The sequence below is a fragment of the Lontra canadensis genome, unplaced genomic scaffold, assembly GCF_010015895.1.
Source record: "Lontra canadensis isolate GAN:19392208 unplaced genomic scaffold, GSC_riverotter_1.0 scaffold75, whole genome shotgun sequence".
In the NCBI taxonomy this organism is placed as follows: Eukaryota; Metazoa; Chordata; class Mammalia; order Carnivora; family Mustelidae; genus Lontra; species Lontra canadensis.
In genome coordinates, this window is record NW_022631069.1 from 9,121,356 (window position 1) to 9,139,248 (window position 17,893).

At 49.3% G+C, this 17,893-nt stretch overlaps 1 protein-coding gene across 1 annotated transcript in view; it reads right to left on the reverse strand.

The window, feature by feature from the left end:
- Nucleotides 1-11,378: 11,378 nt before the first annotated feature.
- The window catches only part of KCNC4 (potassium voltage-gated channel subfamily C member 4), a 35,707-nt gene continuing 29,192 nt past the window's right edge, over nucleotides 11,379-17,893 (reverse strand). The window contains exon 4 of the mRNA XM_032881506.1: nucleotides 11,379-11,998. Coding sequence (XP_032737397.1) covers nucleotides 11,973-11,998 — 26 coding nt within the window. The 3' untranslated portion in view covers nucleotides 11,379-11,972. The remainder of the gene's footprint in view (nucleotides 11,999-17,893) is intronic.

The following is a 17,893-nucleotide window of genomic DNA, read 5'->3' on the forward strand; positions in this document are numbered from 1 at the left end:
AAAAATGTGCATGTGACCGATGGGACAGGTCATCTCAGGGACCCCAGGTGCCATGCTGTCACCAGTGAGCATCTGTTGTAGACGCCAGCAGTGTTGTACAGTAAGTCTTGAGGCCTGTGTGCCTCGTGTCCCTGCTCCAGGTGCTGGGCCCACACGGAGCCCTCACAGGTGGGCGATCACAGGTGGGCGATCACAGGTGTGACAGTCCGTCCCCATCATGACAGGTGCTAGGAGTGCCCAACTGTGCCCATAAGCGTTCTAGAAAAGCTCGCAGAGGAGGGACGGTTGGAAAAGGACGACCGAGGCCGGGATGGAAGAGATGTAAGCAAGACATGGGCTCTGAGGGGGGTCTTAATGCAAACCTAGATCTCAAACAAGTGGGCAGGAGGAAGCCTCCTAGAGAAGAATTGACAAGAGTAGGTTTGATAAGGTTGATGGAGACCAGGTGAGGCAGAAGCACAGTATTTCTTTAAACACTTTTTTTTTTTTAATTAGAGGGCAGGGAGGGGCAGAGACAGAGGGAGAGAGAGAATCTTAAGCAGGCTTCACCCCCCCAGCTTGAAGCGCTACTCGGGGCTCGATCTCGCAACCCTGAAATCATGATCAAGAGTTGGTCGCTTAGGGGTGTCTGGGTGGCTCAGTGGGTTAAGCCTCTGCCTTTGGCTTGGGTCATCTCGGGGTCCTGGGATCGAGCCCCGCATCAGGCTCTCTGCTCGGCAGGGAGCCGGCTTCCTCCTCTCTCTCTGCCTGCCTCTCTGCCTACTTGTGATCTCTGTCAAATAAATAAAATCTTTAAAAAAAAAGAGTTGGTTGCTTATCCGACTGAGCCACCCAGGCACCTTGAAACACAGTGTTTCTATATTCTGCCCAGAAGATAAGAGTTTATCCCATGGCTGTAAGGAAGCCAGAGTAGGTGAAAGCAACACGTGTCGAAATGCGAGCTATGAGATTTGGGAAATCCCGCAGGCCTGAACTTTACATTTCCCTTAACTAAGGCAGCACCTGTAAAGCAGTGCTGGGCCTTGGGGCAAGGGGGCCGGGGGAGGTCAAGGGAGAGGAGAGGTAGGGAAAGGAGATAGACAGAAACAGTCCCCGAGCTTCCCGCTGGGTCCCAAGGCAAGGTGCCCTCCCAGGAACAAGACAATCCTCAGTGAGGCCATGAACACAGTAAGCACCGTGTGATCAAACACCCTTGTTCTTCTGAGCAAACAGAAACATGTTTATAATTACTTATATATGATGTAATTACTATGTTTTTATAATCTTAATAAAAGGGAGTCAAAACCTATGGAGACTTCTCATTTAAAAGATTCTAAAACAAGTTAGGAAATTCTGTCGCCAGTTCCTTCGCAGTGGATGGACAGAAGCGATGGAAACGTATTACAAGCAGGGCTGGGAACAAAATCGTGTAACAATGGAAACATCCAAACATCTGTTTCCAAGCCCTTTCCCTGGCTCGAGTTTATTTTTTAAGAGATGATGAAGCGTCACCTTTATCTTTTAGGGGCAAGTCGAGAGTGCTTCTTAAAAAAATCGGACAGCCACTAGTCATCACAGAGAAGGGCAATAAAAACGGAACATTCATCTTCATAAGCAAAACATGGGATTTTCCTCTAAGTTTGGGAACTCTTTTAAGCACTTGCTCAGAGAGAACGCGCTGGGGAGCCCCTGTGTGAAATGGAAGATCTTCTGGGTTACTCTCTATTCCATTACAAAGTGCTGTAATGACTCCGTAATACTTTGAAGACCTGGTTTTTATAAAATTAACGACGTGAATGACAATCCTCTGCGCTCCTGAACATCTGGCTTTCACTTCTTGGCCGCCAAGTGAATGAAGAACGAGTGTGGTTCTACCTTTATACCCTCGTCCCAGGCTCCCCTTTTCATTTCAGCCAACAGTTTTCCCATAAAGGATTTTTTTTTTCTTTTCTGCAAAATTACTCACTTACTCTTCATCCACACCTCTTTCCTTTGGTGATTCAAAAATCATTCTTTCTAGTATTTATTTGTTTATTTATTTAATTTATTTATTTGACAGAAAGAGACACAGCAAAAAAGAGAACACAAGCAGGGGGAGTAGGAGAGGGAGAAGCCCGCTCCCCGCTGAGCAAGGAGCCTGACGCGATGCGGGGCTGGATCCCAGGACCCTGGAATCATGACCTGAGCCGAAGGCAGACGCTTAAAGACTGAGCCACCTAGGGGCCCCTCTTTCTAGTATTTAAACAAAATCTGGCAATCCCATGAACTAAGATGTTAGAAAGCTCTCTATTTTCAATCAAATATGAAGCAAACTTCCTGTAAGTCATACTCTGTTTTATTTATTAACTTACCTACTTATCTTTTTAAAAAGGTTTTATCTATCATTTGAGAGAGAGAGAGAACGAATGGGTCAAGGGGCAGAGGGAAAGGGAGAAGCAGACTCCCCACTGAGCAAGGAGTCCCACTCAGGGCTCGATCCCAGGACCCTGGGATCATGACCTGAGCCGAAGGCAGAAGCTAAACCAGTTAAGCCACCCAGGCGCCCCTGTCCTGTTTTCTTTTCTTTTCTTTTTTTTCTTTTTTTTCTTAAGATTTTATTTTTAAGTAATCTCTACACCCAATGTGGGGCTCGAACTTACAGCCCTGAGATCGAGAGAAACATGTTCTACCGAGCCAGCCCGGCATCCCTAGCATACTCTGCTATAATATTCACTTCTTAAACTTTTCAGCAATGTTTTCTATGTATCTTTCGATAAGATCTGGTGACTGAAGATTGCGTGAGTTGTTGCCATATTGCTTTTCGTGTATTACAGCCATTTCTTCATGGTAGAAACACAAGTATTTCCCTAAGGGCAGGTGGCTTTTCGAGTTCTGCAATTACTAAGAAACACCAAAAGACTCTTGTACACACTTACTACATTTAATGAAATTTTGTGGGATAAGTACGGTTAGTAAGTTTAAGCATCAATGAAATAATTAAGGAAGTTTATATTCATTGTCTGGATGCTTAATTTTTAAATATCTTACTAATTGGGAAGCTTTCTGTTATCAATAGCTAATATCTGAAGGCAAAAACTCTTAGGGCAATAGGTTTCATTAAAAGTAGAGAATGTCAACCATATTTTAGGGAATTATCTTGAAAATGTTGGCTTTTTTGGTCGACTTCTTTTTAGGTCCAATGAGGCTGTCACTGCTTTTGCTGGCTAATAAGGAGCTTATTCAGGAGGAGAAAGGTCACTCCAGGTATTTTTATGGTTTCTGATGTTTGCATTATCAATATTATCTCTAATCCAGGTTTCTTTGCAAGAATCTTTTAAAGCCATTTGCTCGTTTTGTGAAGCTTACATAAATACATGGTAAGCACTCAAAGTGATTTTGGTTGAATTGAGGAAAATCTGACAGATGATTCAGTCATCATTTCCTCCCATGAAGCCTTAAGATCTTATGGATCTCAAAGGATTGAGATCCACGATCTATGGGACCATCAGTGGTGGGAGCAGTCCTGTGGCCTCAATAGTTTGAAATATGAAGAGAGAAGATTCTGTTCCCCAGTTTGGGAGGATCAAATTTTTAATTCTCAGGGACTTCTCAGCCAAGAAGCATTTTCCTGGATACCATGTTATCTCTCGGAGGGAGTGAAAGCAGTCCCTGGGACTTAATTTCTTCACTTTCCCCCAGAGTGATATAGAAAGATGAACAGTCAAGATGCAAGCCCAGGCCTGCTGGAAATTCTGCTGGGAGAATCCCGCCAGTTTCTTTCCCTGATACATAGGTGGGGGTCTGTTCCAAGCTGGCCCGGGTTGGAAATGAAGTGAGCACAGAAACTGCATATGGGTTGGCAAATCTGCGATCACACAAAAAGGCATAGCCCTTTGGCAATCTTTGGGCATCGGTAGGATTGCATTAATGCAGTCTTCTTTTCTGGGGCCTTTGCCTTTTATTAAGGGATGGACAGGCTCTCCAAAGATGTTTCCCTCTACTTTATGGTGCAGCCCTCTGGGCATCTGCCAGTGAGTTGAGAAGCTGGATACAGCAACTGAGCCCATTAGTGCTCCCAAATAAAACTGTTGGTAAAGATGAGCGGGAGAATGGATTCTGAATACACAGGAGTGTCTGGGCTCTGTCATGAGTGTACCACCCAATTTCATACTGAATAGACTGACGCCTGCTTTTTCACTGTCTCCTTCTCAAAAAACTTGCATCATGCCCTGGGCAGTGTACTCCTTAGAACTATCATCAAGAACCCCCACACTGAAAGCAAGTCTTGCAGTGGGATCCCTGGGTGCCTCACCATGCCCCCAGCCTGCGAGCCACACTTGAAGTCTTTGCATGGGGCTGGTAGGAGTTGGGATGCCTGGACCCAGCCTTTCATTTACTATGGGTCTCCTCCCTGTCCTTGACCTACCTTGCGGGGACTTGAGGAGAACAGCTCCAATTCATAAATAACCGGAGCCATCTGTGAGCGGCAGAGCCAAGGCCGAGGCTTCCTGGCGAACCCACAGCGCCCACCCCTGCTGCTCAGCATGACTCGGGTGGGCATGCCGCCCAGCAGCCCAGAGGCCCTGGAGGGCGTTGGATTTCAGCATCCCAGAGACTGTGTGTGGGAGGCGCTCCCAGACAAGATGAGCTGGGGGCTGGTGGGCGGGGGAGGCTCAGGACTGGTGAGCAGGCTTTGCATGAAGCCAAGATTTCCTATAGCTCCTCGGTGAATTTGCCACTTCTTCTCCAAGCCTCTACCCCGGGTGATATCCACAAAGTCTGTAGATTTTGTTCCAACTGACCTGCATTGATATTACGATGGTTTAAACTCTGCTTTAAGAAATGTCGTGCTGTTCTCATGAAAGTAGCATAATGTAGGTGCTTCTGGGCAGGTCCAGTCATCCCTTGTGTGGATGAAATAGGAGGTCTGAGGGGTAGAATTCGCAGTTTTTCCCCTCATTTTCAAATAAACTTATACTCACTGCAGAAAATTTAGAAGTATCATTCTCCCACTCTTCATTCCCACCATAACCCCAATTTTGATTCGGGCAGCCATGTGCCCCGGTAAAAGACGACATTTCTCAACCTTTCGGGCCATGAGCAGGTACAAAGGGGCTGCGAGCGGAACTTAGATGGGTTTTCCAGAAGATTCGCAAAGGAGGCAGGGGGGCAGGCAGGGCAGGCCCACAGGCCCTTCTGTTCTGTTCCTCCTTTTCGAGCCTGGAACGTAGATGTGATGCTAGAACTCCAGCAGCCATCTTGGGTGTTTAGAATCAACCCTCTGTATTGAAGGTGGTGACACAGAAAACCAGAAGGAAACTGCACCCTGATGACTTTGTCCAAGTGTCAAACAGCCCTGTCATCCCTGCCCCTGCACATCTTTTATGAGAAAATAAACTCCTCATTTGCTTAAGTCACTGTGGTCAGGTCTCTGTTAACAACAACTGAAAGTAATTAATAGCTGAACCGGTACCTGACTCACAGCGGGTGTCCAGTAAAAGTTTGGGGCAGTACATTTCTCTGAAAAGAGCTCTGGGTGGTGAGAAGAGTGGGCCAAAGAATCCTGGGCTTGTTTTTTCACCAACTCCCTGAGTGACCAAGTTTGTGCTCTCTCTGGGCCTCAGTTTCTTTTCTGTGAAGTGTGAGGGTCAGACTAAATGCTCTTCAAGAACGTCTTTAGGCTCTTATTCCTCTGAATCTATGAACTGGACAGACCCGGGTGCTCTTTTGGGTTTACATCTTGCTAATTTTGTAGCAGTAGGTGGGGAATTTAGCCTGTTGGAGTCCCGGATTTTTTTCATCTCAGCTGCCTAGCTTATCAGGCACACAGGCAATGTTTAGCGAATGAATGAGGGAGGTAGGAACCATGCCCCCTGCCTGGGCTGCCTCCCCAGATGAAAGCAAGGATAAAACGAGATAACCCTGCCCAACACCATCCCAAAAGTAACTCAAATGCTTCCAGGACCGAAATGACCTGCTCTCCCCCTGTCCTTCACAAGACTTGGATTCTAGGTATCTGCCAGGACTGATCTCTACTCAGAATGGCCCTGCCACCTTCCTCCCCAAGCAGCTTCCGGACTGCTTCTTAGGTGGCCCAAGTCCCTGGGCAAAGGAACAGAGAGAGAACCAAACCAGCCCTATGCCACCTGTGAGGAAGAAATAGAATCAGTCCCTCCCTGAATTGAGTTCCAGAAAGAGCATCTTCCGTCTCCCGGCTGACCCCCTCCTGATGATGCCAAGGACTCCTGCCATCATTTGCCCTCAGAAGCGGAAATTGTGGCCATCCAAGAATCTCCTTGGTTCCCATTGGCCTGGAGCTCTACCTGTGCCGCTGTTTCCTAACAGGAAGTTCAGTTGCCCTGGCACTCCATCTCCATAGCAACCCTTGCTTTTGAGACACTGATGGAAATTGCTGGTGTGGGGAGGCCAGTCACAGAATACTGATTTGCGCGGTGTCTGTAACCACGACTGCATCTCAGTACCTTTCCAGATACCCAAGGAGCTAAAAATACATCTGGTTCTGTCTAGGGCTCTCCAACCAGGCTAAGCATCTTCAAGTGCATCTGAGCTGTGTCTGACCTGCTAATATTGGTTATCTTAAGCAACTGGGGCTCAGGGGGCCAGGGAACGGGGCACTGAATGCAAAATTACAGAGCGCAGGTCTGGCGGGGTCTGCTGGAGAGAAGGTAGAGAAGTAAAGGGGATCTCCTGGGAGGAAACCGAGGGGTTTTAGGACACAGCCAGCAAAGAGCCCTGATTCCCTGTGGAGCTCCAGTGAACTTGGTGGTCCAACTCATGATCTGAGCATTTGTCGATTTATTTGCTCGTTCAACACACATGTATTAAGCCTCTACTCTGTTCCAGACTCTGTGCCTAGCACTGGGATTATAGGTGTGAATAAGAGAGGGCACACGTTCCCCGCCCTCACCAGAGTTTACGGGATGTTTGAAACTGGGCTCGTCCCTGAAAGGGCAAACAAAACTACGTGTATTTCTGGATATCTTCTCCACTGTGCAGTGAGCTTGCCAGCTCGAAGATTGTTTACTCATAACCTTGACAGTGTTTGCAGCACAAAATAAGTGATAGGATGGACTGAGCGGCATTGTTGCTGCAGCCTCCCTCATTGCGGGCCCCCGGGGGCTCTGGCCAGCCCTGCAAAGTGCGTGCTCAGGCCGTGAGGTGCTGTATGCGGGATAGATAAAGTGACCTCTCCACCGACACCTGTTAAAGCAGTTCTGCATCAAGTGACAGGTTGAATTACTTCCTAGTCTCCTTGGCAGGATTGGCAGCCAGCCCTCCCCCTACCCCACCTCCTTCTTCCCGGAATCGCTACATGTCATTCAATTAATCCTGCATTTCCCAGAGCAGGAAGCCATGCAGAGTTTAGAGCGAGATCTACGTGCCAGGGCTGTCCTCAAAAAGCGGTACCACACTGTCCCGGTCCCAGCTCCTGCCCTGGCCTCCTCCCCGAGGCAAATGGGCCACAAGACAGACGGGAGATGCTTCAGGGGCTTTGCAGGTCCATGAAGATCCCATGAGGGATGCCTCGAGTCAGAAGAGGCCACCACTATGACCCTGACTGCCTTCCCGGGCTTCAGGGGCTCAGATCCTGTGGCTGGCTGGTTGCCTTGGAGCAGGGAAAAGGGGCTGGGCTCCTGGAAGCACCCCACCGCCTTCGGGCCATCTGGCTGAGTGAGAAAGAGGATAGCTCCACGCAACCCGATTCTCCTTTTTGGCAAAGCAGCTCCGGATCAGCCTGATGGGGGCATCCACTGTCTGAGGGAGGCTTCTCTGCGGCTGGTTCCCTCCTGGAAGTCTGCGGGCACAACAGAACCTTGACTCCCTCTGCTCGGATTATTTCTTCCTTTGCCTGAGGCCCTCAATGCTCTCTGATTGCTTTTCTTTCCCTTCATCCTGGAGAAAGGATCCTGTGGTTACCAGTCACATAGTCACGTAGTGGACCACCTGTCCCTGCTGGCAGCTCATGCAGGGCCTTAGAGCCAAACAGGCACTCCACGGACCCAAGACCCTGCTCAAACCCTTTGGGGGGGCGCAGGGACATCTTCTCTTGGACTGGAACGTCCCTGCCGAGTGCTAATCGGCAGGGCTTCCCCTGAGATGTTTCTAACCACCCCTACTGTCTGCGTCGAGCTGCCCTCAGAGCCCCTCTGAAGACAGCTTCAACACACAGGGCCCCAGCAGGGCCCTTTTCCGCCCTGCTCTGTGGAGGAAGAAACAGCGGAGAAAATCAGCACCTCAGGGACACCATTCCATGAAACAGCCGAGCCTATATTCTTAGCAAGCAGCTGGTCACCTGGGCTGGGACCAGCCCCTCTGCACCTGTACAACCACCTCACAAGGTCTTCAGGAAGATTCAGCCCAACCATGGACACACTAATGCTTTGAACAATAACATACAGATGTGTGATTTATTCAACACCTACTAGCAGGCTACACTGGCCCCGGTGACTCAGAACTGCCCCATCCCTTCCTATATAGTGCTCCCTAGGTGCTCCTTCCTGTGGCCAGTCCTTAGATCACTGCCTGGACAGACAGACAGCTCACCATCATGGGCTTGGTCTCTAGGACCCCCTAATGTGGGACCCCCCCCCATCCTCACCTTGGATCTATGCAGTTAGGAGAGGCAGCCTGGAGTGAGCAAGAACCCTGAACTGGGGATAGAAAAACTAGCATTAAATCTCTTCGTTTCCTTTGCATGCACAACAGGATAGTGTCCTGCCAACTCATCTCCCAGGTTTGATGTGAGAACCATTTGAGTTAATGTCATCCTCACACTTTACAAATAATCATGAATGACCAAGTTGTTAAAATACTTCCTCTCTCTTGGGCAAATAATCCCAAACCCTTATCTTTCAGTGGAATTCAAATCCTGTCCCTCTTTCTGCTACACGTTTTCACGTTCATGGCCTGTGGTGCTTAAAGCCCTCTAAAGCAGCTCTCTAAGCCAAGCTGGTCCCTTGTGCAGCACAGGATACAGAGGTCCTGCAAGGACTCTGGCCAATGAGCTCCCCTACCTCGCTGGTGCTCCCCACTACCCTCTGGGTATTAGCAGCTGTCACCCTGGATACCTGGCTATTCTCCATCACCTGTTACTGCCCCTCCCACCCCCTGGCTGGCTCAGAGCAAGTATGGGTCTGATCATTGGGCTGGTGGGGCAAATGAAGGAGGGAGGGAAGGAATACTTGTGTTAAAGGTGTCACAAACAATTCCTCCCCTGGGGATGTGGTTTTCCTCAGGATATGAAATCTCTACCAACATTGAAAACTCCTCCTCCCCTTCCTTGGGCCAGCCACGCGGGCATATTTCTCTGAGAGGATAATTCCATCTCTTTCCCTGGGAGTTTCCAACCCCAAAATGGCTCAGACTTGCGCAGTGGTGCCAAATACGGCACACAAATTATTCTGAGCAACTCCCAGCCTGGTCTTACACGAATAGTGAAGTAGAAGAGGATAATTCTGGTTTTCTCTCCTTCGTGCCTGTCTTCCCTACTGTCATTGATTGAGTGAGTCACTCATTGATTCATTGATTCAAACTGTTCCCCGAGTGTCGGGCACTGGGAGGTTCAGGTGACGTGAAGGGACAGTTTGAACTGTGCCCCGGAGAGCATGTGGCCGGGAGGGGGGTTCATACATAAACGGGAAACACAGAGGGCAGGGAGCCTAGTCGACAGAAGGGAGTCCAGGGAAGCTAGTGGGAGGGACCCATTCTGGGGTTGTAGCTGGGAAGATTTCTGGTGGACATAAGGCTGAGCTGGGGCGTGTGGGCTTTAGCCAGTAAATAAGGGAGGCCTGGGGATATGGGAGGAGGAGGGGTAGGAGGCCAGGGAAGAGAGGAGCTTTGTCTGAGAACCGTCTGGAAGACAGTGTTTCGTTTGACCTGGGGAAAGGGGAAGTGATGACCCATTCTTCTGTGATTCCTGCTAGCATGTTAACTGGTTTTTTAAAAGAGTTTATTTATTTATTTGAGAGACAGTGGGAGAGGGAGAGCACAAGCAGGGGTAGGGGAAGAGGGAGAAGCAGACTCTCCACCGAGCAGGGAACCCCAGGGAGAACTGAGGATCCCAGGACTCTGGGATCGTGACCTGAGCCGAAGGCAGACACTTAACCACCCAGGCGCCCCTAAGATGTTAATTGTTAATTAAAGAAAGCTTTAGCGGCCAAAAGCTTTAAACTGTGGCCCCTCCTCTTGAAGACCATATTTGTTTTCATTGCCTGCTGCCTGGGAAGAGCATGACCTTGGAATCAAGCCAACCTGGGTTCAAAACTTGACTCACAGTCACTATCTGTCACCTTGAACGAGTCATTTAGTTTCTGGAATCTTCACTTTTTATAAACTGGGGACAATAATCTTCATCCCACAGGGTTGTGATGTGGATTAAACGAGAAGTCATGTGGAAAGGGCCTAGCTCGGAGCTGGTACCACACAGGTGCTCAGAAATGTTGCTTTTACCTCAGCAAATTAAACAAGTACTGTCCTACGATCCAGCAATTCCACTTCTAGGTATATACCCAGAAGAACTGAAAGTAGATCTCAAGGAAATATCTGTAGACCCATTATTCACAACAGGCAAAACATGGAAACAACCCAAATATTGATTAACGCATGACTGGATAAAAAAACACGTGACACGCACACCAGACATGATGCTAAGCCAATTACCAAAGGACAAATACTGCATGATTCCACTTCTGTGAGGTCCGCACAGTAGTCAAGTTCATAGAGACAGACAGCAGAACGGTGGTTGTCAGGGGCTGGGAGGAGAAGGGAAAGGAGGGCGTTGTTGTTTAATGGGCACAGGGATGATGGGAAAGTTCTGGAGATGGACGGTGGTGACGGATGGTACAACAATGTGAATGTACTTAATGCCCTCAAATGATACACTTAAATATAGTAAATTTTGTTATGTAATAAACAATAAAAAATTTTTCACAATAAAAAAAAATGTTCCTAGGGCGCCTGGGTGGCTCAGTGGGTTAAAGCCTCTGCCTTGGGCTCAGGTCATGATCCCAGAGTCCTGGGATTGAGCCCCCTCGTTGGAGTCTCTGCTCGGCGGGGAGCCTGCTTCCTCATCTCTCTCTGCCTGCCTCTCTGCCTACTTGTGATCTCTGTCTGTCAAATAAATAAATAAAATCTTTTTAAAAATAAATAAGTAAATAAATAAATCCCTACCAGACAAAAATCTACAAGTTAAGGGGTGCCTGTGTGGCTCAGTCAGTTAAGCGTCTGCCTTTGGCTCAGGTCATGAACCCAGGATTCTGGGATTGAGTCCTGCATCAGGCTCCCCACTCAGCGGGGAGCCTGGTTCTCCATCTCCCTCTTCTGCAACCTCTGCTTGTCAGATAAAATAATAAAATCTTTTTAAAAATCTACAAGTTAACATGCAACTTGACAGTCTGAGTTCTTTATTAGTAAAGGGAAATGACAAAGTCAAGCAATGAAACGGTCTTCTTCAACAGCACTGTCCCCTAGATCTATAACACAAGCCATGTGTGTGATTTAAATTTTTCCAGTAGCCACATTAAGAAGTAAAACTGAACTGGAGAAATTCATGTTAATAATACATTTTGTTTGACCCAACGTGTCCTAAATATTTTCATTTGAACCTGTGGCATTCACACTTAAATATCAAGTGTTCAAAAGTCCTATGCTGATAGCAACAGTTCTAGAAAATTTAAAAAAGTCCTTATGTAGGTCTATTAAACAAAACTTCACTATGACATTGCAGGTATATACAGTCATCCTTCTGGCCTTATCTAAATTTTGGATAATTTTCCCTAATATATTTACTATCCTAGTATCTACACAGGTCCCTTGGCCGAGTTAGTGGAAGTACAGAAAAGGTGAGTCCGAGCTATGACTCTTTAAAAGGTGGCCAGGTAAATACCTAGTGTGAAGAAATGCTCTCATAAAGGTGTCTCAGGGTCTGTGAGGGCCCAGAGTTCTGCTGGTGGGCTGCGCGGATCAGGAAAGACTTCACCAAAGATGAGTAGTTTTCACAAGGTGGAGCGAGTGGGGGTCACTGTAAGGAAAGGGAAGAGTGTGACCAAAAGTAGGACAGGGTACAAGTTGGAAGAACACTGCTACTTGGGTATGTGGGGAGGGAGGGTCAGGGACTGAGGCCTGAGGGGCCAGATGGTCTCGGGCACCTCACTTTTATCTGACAGGGAACCATAGCAGGGTTTTCAGAAACGGAGGGACGTGGCCAGACTTGTCTTTCAGGAAGACCCTTCAGGAAGGTGTTGGAATCTTCCAATTCTTTCCCCTCTCATTACCCCTGTGGTGAACAGGGATGACGTCTGCATCAAGGTTGGTAGCTAAAAATATTTCCTAGGCATCAAATTACAGATGTGATGCCCAGATTCAGAGCGAAGAAAGCACTGACAAAAAGGCCAAGGTGGCTTCCGAGGTCAGGACAGAGTTGAGATTCCTTCTGGGATCTAAGGAAGGGTGTAGATGGCTTTTATGGATTAATGGCTTAGTAGCTGATACCCTGGCAGCCTTTGGGGCCAGGTGAGTACAAAGTAAGAAGAATCTCAGCTTGGCATTAACACAGCACTGGCCAAGTGAGACAAGCAAAGGCACAGCCTTGGGTTATGTTTTGCATTTTTTTTTAAAGAATTATTTATTTATTTTAGAGAGAGGGAGTAGGAGGAGGGGCAGAAGGAAAGAATCTCAAGCAGACTTTCTGCTGAGCACAGAGCCCAACACATGAGTCAATCTCAAGACCCTGAGATCACGACCCGAGTGGAAATCAAAAGTCAGGCACTCAGCTACCGAGCCACCCAGTGCCCCGATCGCTACCGTCTGGATGGAGATAGGAGGCGGCTTTGATTTCTCTTGCCCTTTGCAACTGAAAAGCTCAGAGTACTTGATGGGCATTCTCGGAGATGCTGGTCTCTTGTCTCGGCGAGAGAAGGCTCACACAAGGGCAAGGAAAGCTGGAAGAGTCACAAATGGTACAAGGAACCAAGAGGAACTCCTGAATTTTCTGAAACACCCTCTTTGGTCCCCCAGCACATCAGTGTCAGAGAAGAGGAAGCTAACTTGTTTTACTTCTAGTTCTACATGAAGTGCATAGAAAGAGCCGCCTTTACTCCAAGATCCTGCAGCCCAGAGGAAGAGGAGAGGCAGTGGAGGGAAGGGGAGAGTTCAGGATGGTTCCACATTCAATGTCTCTCTTGGTGGTGTATGCAGTGGGGGTGGGGGGGTCAAAGAGTCTTAAATCAGCTTCCTTATGGCTGATGTGTTTCTACGCATCCAGTTTGGGAAGGCAATGGACACTGGGGGCCCATTTCCACTTGGGGTTTTATATATAATCACCATGTCCAGAACTAACCCCCCAGTTGAAACAAGAAAATTCTTAGAGATAAGACTCCCTCCTTGCTTGTTGCCATGAATTGATCTCCAACAGGGGCTTCGTGGGAATGCCTTCTGATGAAAACTGGAGCCCAGAGCAGCAGAGGAAACAGAGTCAGAAGTTGAGGAATGGACCCACACCTGCCAGCTCCCAGGCTCCTAAGCAAGCGTTCCTCTCTTCATCCTCCCCCAGGGCTAACCACCCCCCCCCGCCCCGGTCCCAGCGCCTCCTGGAGAGGCTGTGGGATGGCCTGTGTTCTTTCTCTCCAGTTTAGGTCTCCCCGAAATATCCTCTAGTGGAGTCTACCTGCTCAGTTTTGAAAGGTTCCTCAGTGTTCATCCAGGAAGGAAGAGAGAGAGGAAGGAAGCAAGTTAAGCTTTATGAAATATGTCAGGTACCGGGCTAAGCAGCCAGACCATGGGATCTTATTCGAGCCTTGGGAGAACCTGCTAAGGTGGGCAGTATCATCCCCAATTTGACAAAGGCAGCTGCTCAGCAAGCAAGTGGCCAAAGATAGCATAGCCAGTGGTAATGCAAAACTAGAACTCTGGCTCCCCGGTTCCTGTCCACGTTCGTCCCAAGGAGAGCTGAGCTGAACTCCAGAGAAATCCATGATGGAGCAAAAGCCCCAGTGTGAAGAGGACTCCTCGGGCAGGCTAAAAGGAGTCTCCAGTGGTCACCTGGCTCCAGCTATTTTCATAGTCTGCGCTGGCCCAACCTCTAACTTCCAGACTACTCTTCAGGGCATCTGAGGACAGCTCAGAATCTCTCCTGTGGGACGTAACATTCAAACAGCTTTGGCAGCAACTTCAGGGGGCTCAAGGGTCCTGAGAGTCAGCAAATGGCCTTTGAGACCCAAGAGTCTCCCTAGGAGCCTAGGTGGGAAGGATTGCCAGGGTCTGGAAGGGTGGAGGGAGATGGAACAGCACTATGGGGGTGGGGTGGAGCGGGGGTGGGGAGCAGAGATTAGGGTGCCACTGACAGCCAGGGCAAGAGTCCCGTGGCAGAGCCCCAGGTGGGCAATGCCCCTCCTGGGGTGAAGTGTGCTGGTATCAGGTGAGGCCACCAAAAGGCATTATGGAGCCCTGGGGTGCTAAGAGAGACAGGGTCCCCCAGGCCAGTCCTGGCCCATCCCAGAAGTGGGTTTTGTTCTAACAAGGGAAAGTGGTATCCCATGACACAGCTCAGAGTCCTAAGCCTCCATTAGGAGAGCGAGAGCAGATTAAGATTTCTTCCCCTGAAGCCAGACGTGTCCACGGTTACAATAAAAATCCGGGAGCGGTCTTGGTCTCCGAGTAACTGAAGCCTCCCACTTGCCAAGGATGGGGTGGCGTCAGGCTAACCCATCCGGCAAGGCAGCCTGTTAAAAATAATGCTTACGTAAAGAAAACACCCTCAGAAAAAGAAGCCTGAGTAATCTGGGCGGGCTGGAATAAAGGCCTCCTGTTCTGACCTACCTCTGAGATGAAATGATCTATTTCTTCCTTGAATTGCTCCCCCAGTTCTGTTCATTCACGTGCTTGCTCAGCAGACACCCAAACAGTGTTTTGGGCTTGCCCAGCTGTTCTATTTCCAGCCTGTTGAGTTCATTTTAGGTCCCACAGTCGGGGATTGGTCCCTCCTGTTTCTCCCTCCTCCCCTCCTCCCCTCCTGGCATTTTCTCACTCCTCCCGCCATGCTTACCCTCCTACTCCTCCATCTTCCACCCTTCCTCTCTGCCCCCACTCCTTTTCCTCCCCCTCCCTCTCGCCCCACCCCCTTCTCCAGGATCCCTGCTCTCTGCCTCTCCTCTAGCGCTCTCTCCTGCCTACTCGCTCTTTGGCTCCCATTCCCCATAGCTTGCAGGTGTGTGTGGACGAGACTTGGGGGACAGGGGAGAAGACAGACAGCTTGGCGGGCTTCTCTCTGCCATCTCACTGCCTTGGGAAGGAGGTACACGGGAGCTCCTGGGTCACCAAGAGGGAAATGGCCACCCCAGCTGGTCATCTCATGAGCATTTCCGACCCAGGGCCCCGCATCATGCTGGATGGTCTTCATCCTGTCACCCCACAGTGAATGGCCCTAGCAAGGATTTCTGGAAGAGGGTTTCTAGTCGGGCCTGCCAAGCCCTACTCCCCCGATTGTCTCTCTAAGTATAAATGGGGGACTTGCCCAGAGCACCATCCGCTTGGCTGAGTCTGGCTGGCTGTTTCGTGCCTTCCACCTCTGTGTATCCTCCCAGGGCAATCTCCAGGAGATGCCTCATTTCGCAGTCAGGGGGACAGTGCCCAGGGAGGTTAAGTCATTTACCCAGTGTCACACAGGTCACAAGCAGCAAAGCCGTGGGGGGAGGGCAAAATTCTGGGTGTGGGAAGTTAATCGGCGACAGCGGTGGCTCCAGAGCCAAGCGGGCCAGCTTCAACCCGTGGCTGCGTGTGGCCACAGAGCCAGTGGCCAGGGGTGTGGGGGCCAGAGCCAGGCAGAATGGGTTTGGGTCAAAATTGGCATGGACAATCTGCCTGTGAGATCTCTGTCAGACTAACCTCTGTGCCTTGGTTCCTTATCTGTAAAACGGAAGTGATTAAAAGAGCCCTCACCTCCTGGGTCTCCTCTGAGGATTCATCCACACAGAAGGCTCAGAATAACACATGGCCGCTTACCCACTCAGTGTGAGCTCTTACTATTTCCAGAGGCATCTGCTCTCCTCTTCTGGAGGAACACCCCAACCCCTGAGAGAAGGTCAGATGAATGATAACCTTTCACCTCAGGTAGTACTCTCGGGGTTCCAGAAGACTCTTCTACCCACTTCCTCATTTAACCTTCATGCCTCCCTTGGATGAAGGTGGGGATGGTTGAATTCCCATTTCACAGATGTGGAAACTGAAGCCAAGCAATGACCTGGGACTGACCCCGGCTCCTGTGGGAACAATCATCACCAGTCTCTCTCTCTCTATGGCCCATGCCTGCAGCAGGGATTTTGCCCAAATTGGCACTCAGAGAGTTGGAGAGAGCCGGAAGCTCCTAAAAGAACACTCTCGTGAAGACTGAGCAGTTGGAAGATGGAGAAGGGAAGAACCCGGGACATAAGCCCTTAGCCATCCTAGGTAGACTCCAGTGACAGCCAGTCTGAAGCCATTAGCTCCAGTAGAGAAAGGCCCAGGTGGTCAGAGCCTGGGAAGCGGAGGGGAGTCAGGGCTGTGGTTGGGGGCTCTGATGGCAGGAATGGAGACTTGGTTGGCACACAGGGGTGGGGTGGAAAAGGGAGAGGTCCAGCATCCCAGGGAATTGTTCTGGACAAATTCTGAGACCAGGCATGGGCTAGAATGACAGGTGCGCATGAGGAAAGTCAGCAGTGGGGAGCTAATTCATTCCCTGTCTGCTCATGCATTCATCATGGAGCTCCCAGCACTGAGCAGGGGCTGGAGATAAGAGAGTTAATAAATGAAACACCCATAAATGAGCAAACAGGCGATAAGCTATCCTGGTGCTAAGTACTACACTGGCGGGGGGAGGGTGTACAAGGTACTGTGAGAGTATAAAGGAAGAGTCCAGGAACGGCTCTCCGAAAAGGTGACAGTTGAGTGGGTCTTGAGGGATGAATAAGTGTTTGCTAGGCAGAGGACTCAACACTGGAATATGGAAGGGGGACAAAAATGAGAGAGAAGATCTTCTAGACAGAGGCAGCTTCTACTGCATATCACTTCTAATTCCAATTTTGCGCTCCATTTTCTCTTTTATTAGTCAAAGCGAAGCCAGAGCTCCTTGTAGAACCTTGGCCTCTAATTTGATTCACATAAGGAGCTCCTGCTTTCTTCTCTGATCAAAACAAACAACAAACAAAAAAACTAAAAAACTATCCTGCTTGGAACTCTCCAGACTTCCATATAATCGAGAAGGGGGCTCTTGCTCCATAAGTTGAGAGGAAGTTTAGTAATCCTGCATCCTGGGAAATAAAATATGTGTGAGCCCTAATTTATACTAGAGTGTGGATGACTGGCACAAGATACTTTTTGATCCATAGATGAGACCATGAAGAGAGGGCAAAGAGAACAGAAGGCCCCTGGAAATGTGTGTGCTTGAGATATAGATAAAGGGGTGGCATTTAGTGAGGGTACAGAAAAACCCAGGAAGAGAGATGGAGGATTCTAAAAACCAATTTTCCAGTTCTATCCAGAGAAATTAGCTAGTCACAGTCCAGCACACTGAGGCCCAGAGGGAAAGTGGTACCACTGGGGCCTTCTTACATACCCCCTACCCTCATTATCCTATCCCTAGGCTCCCCAGGAGCTGGTTGCCACCTCTAGGGGTGTCCTAAGAGAAATGAGGTCCCTAATCTATCTGCCAGGAGTACAAACAGTGTTGTCCCTCAGGGGAGGAGACGTTCCTGAGGCATGAGGTCGGACGCAGCTGGGATATTGGGAAGGCAGCTAGTTCTGACTCCTGTTTTTTGGTGCTGTGGGCTTCTCTAGTCCACGGGCCCCCAGGCTGGCCATCTAGTGGCCTAGGAAGGGTGAGGATCCTGTGGCAGCTTCTCTGCACTGAGAGTGGTGGCAGCGACGACTACGAAGCTCTCTCTCC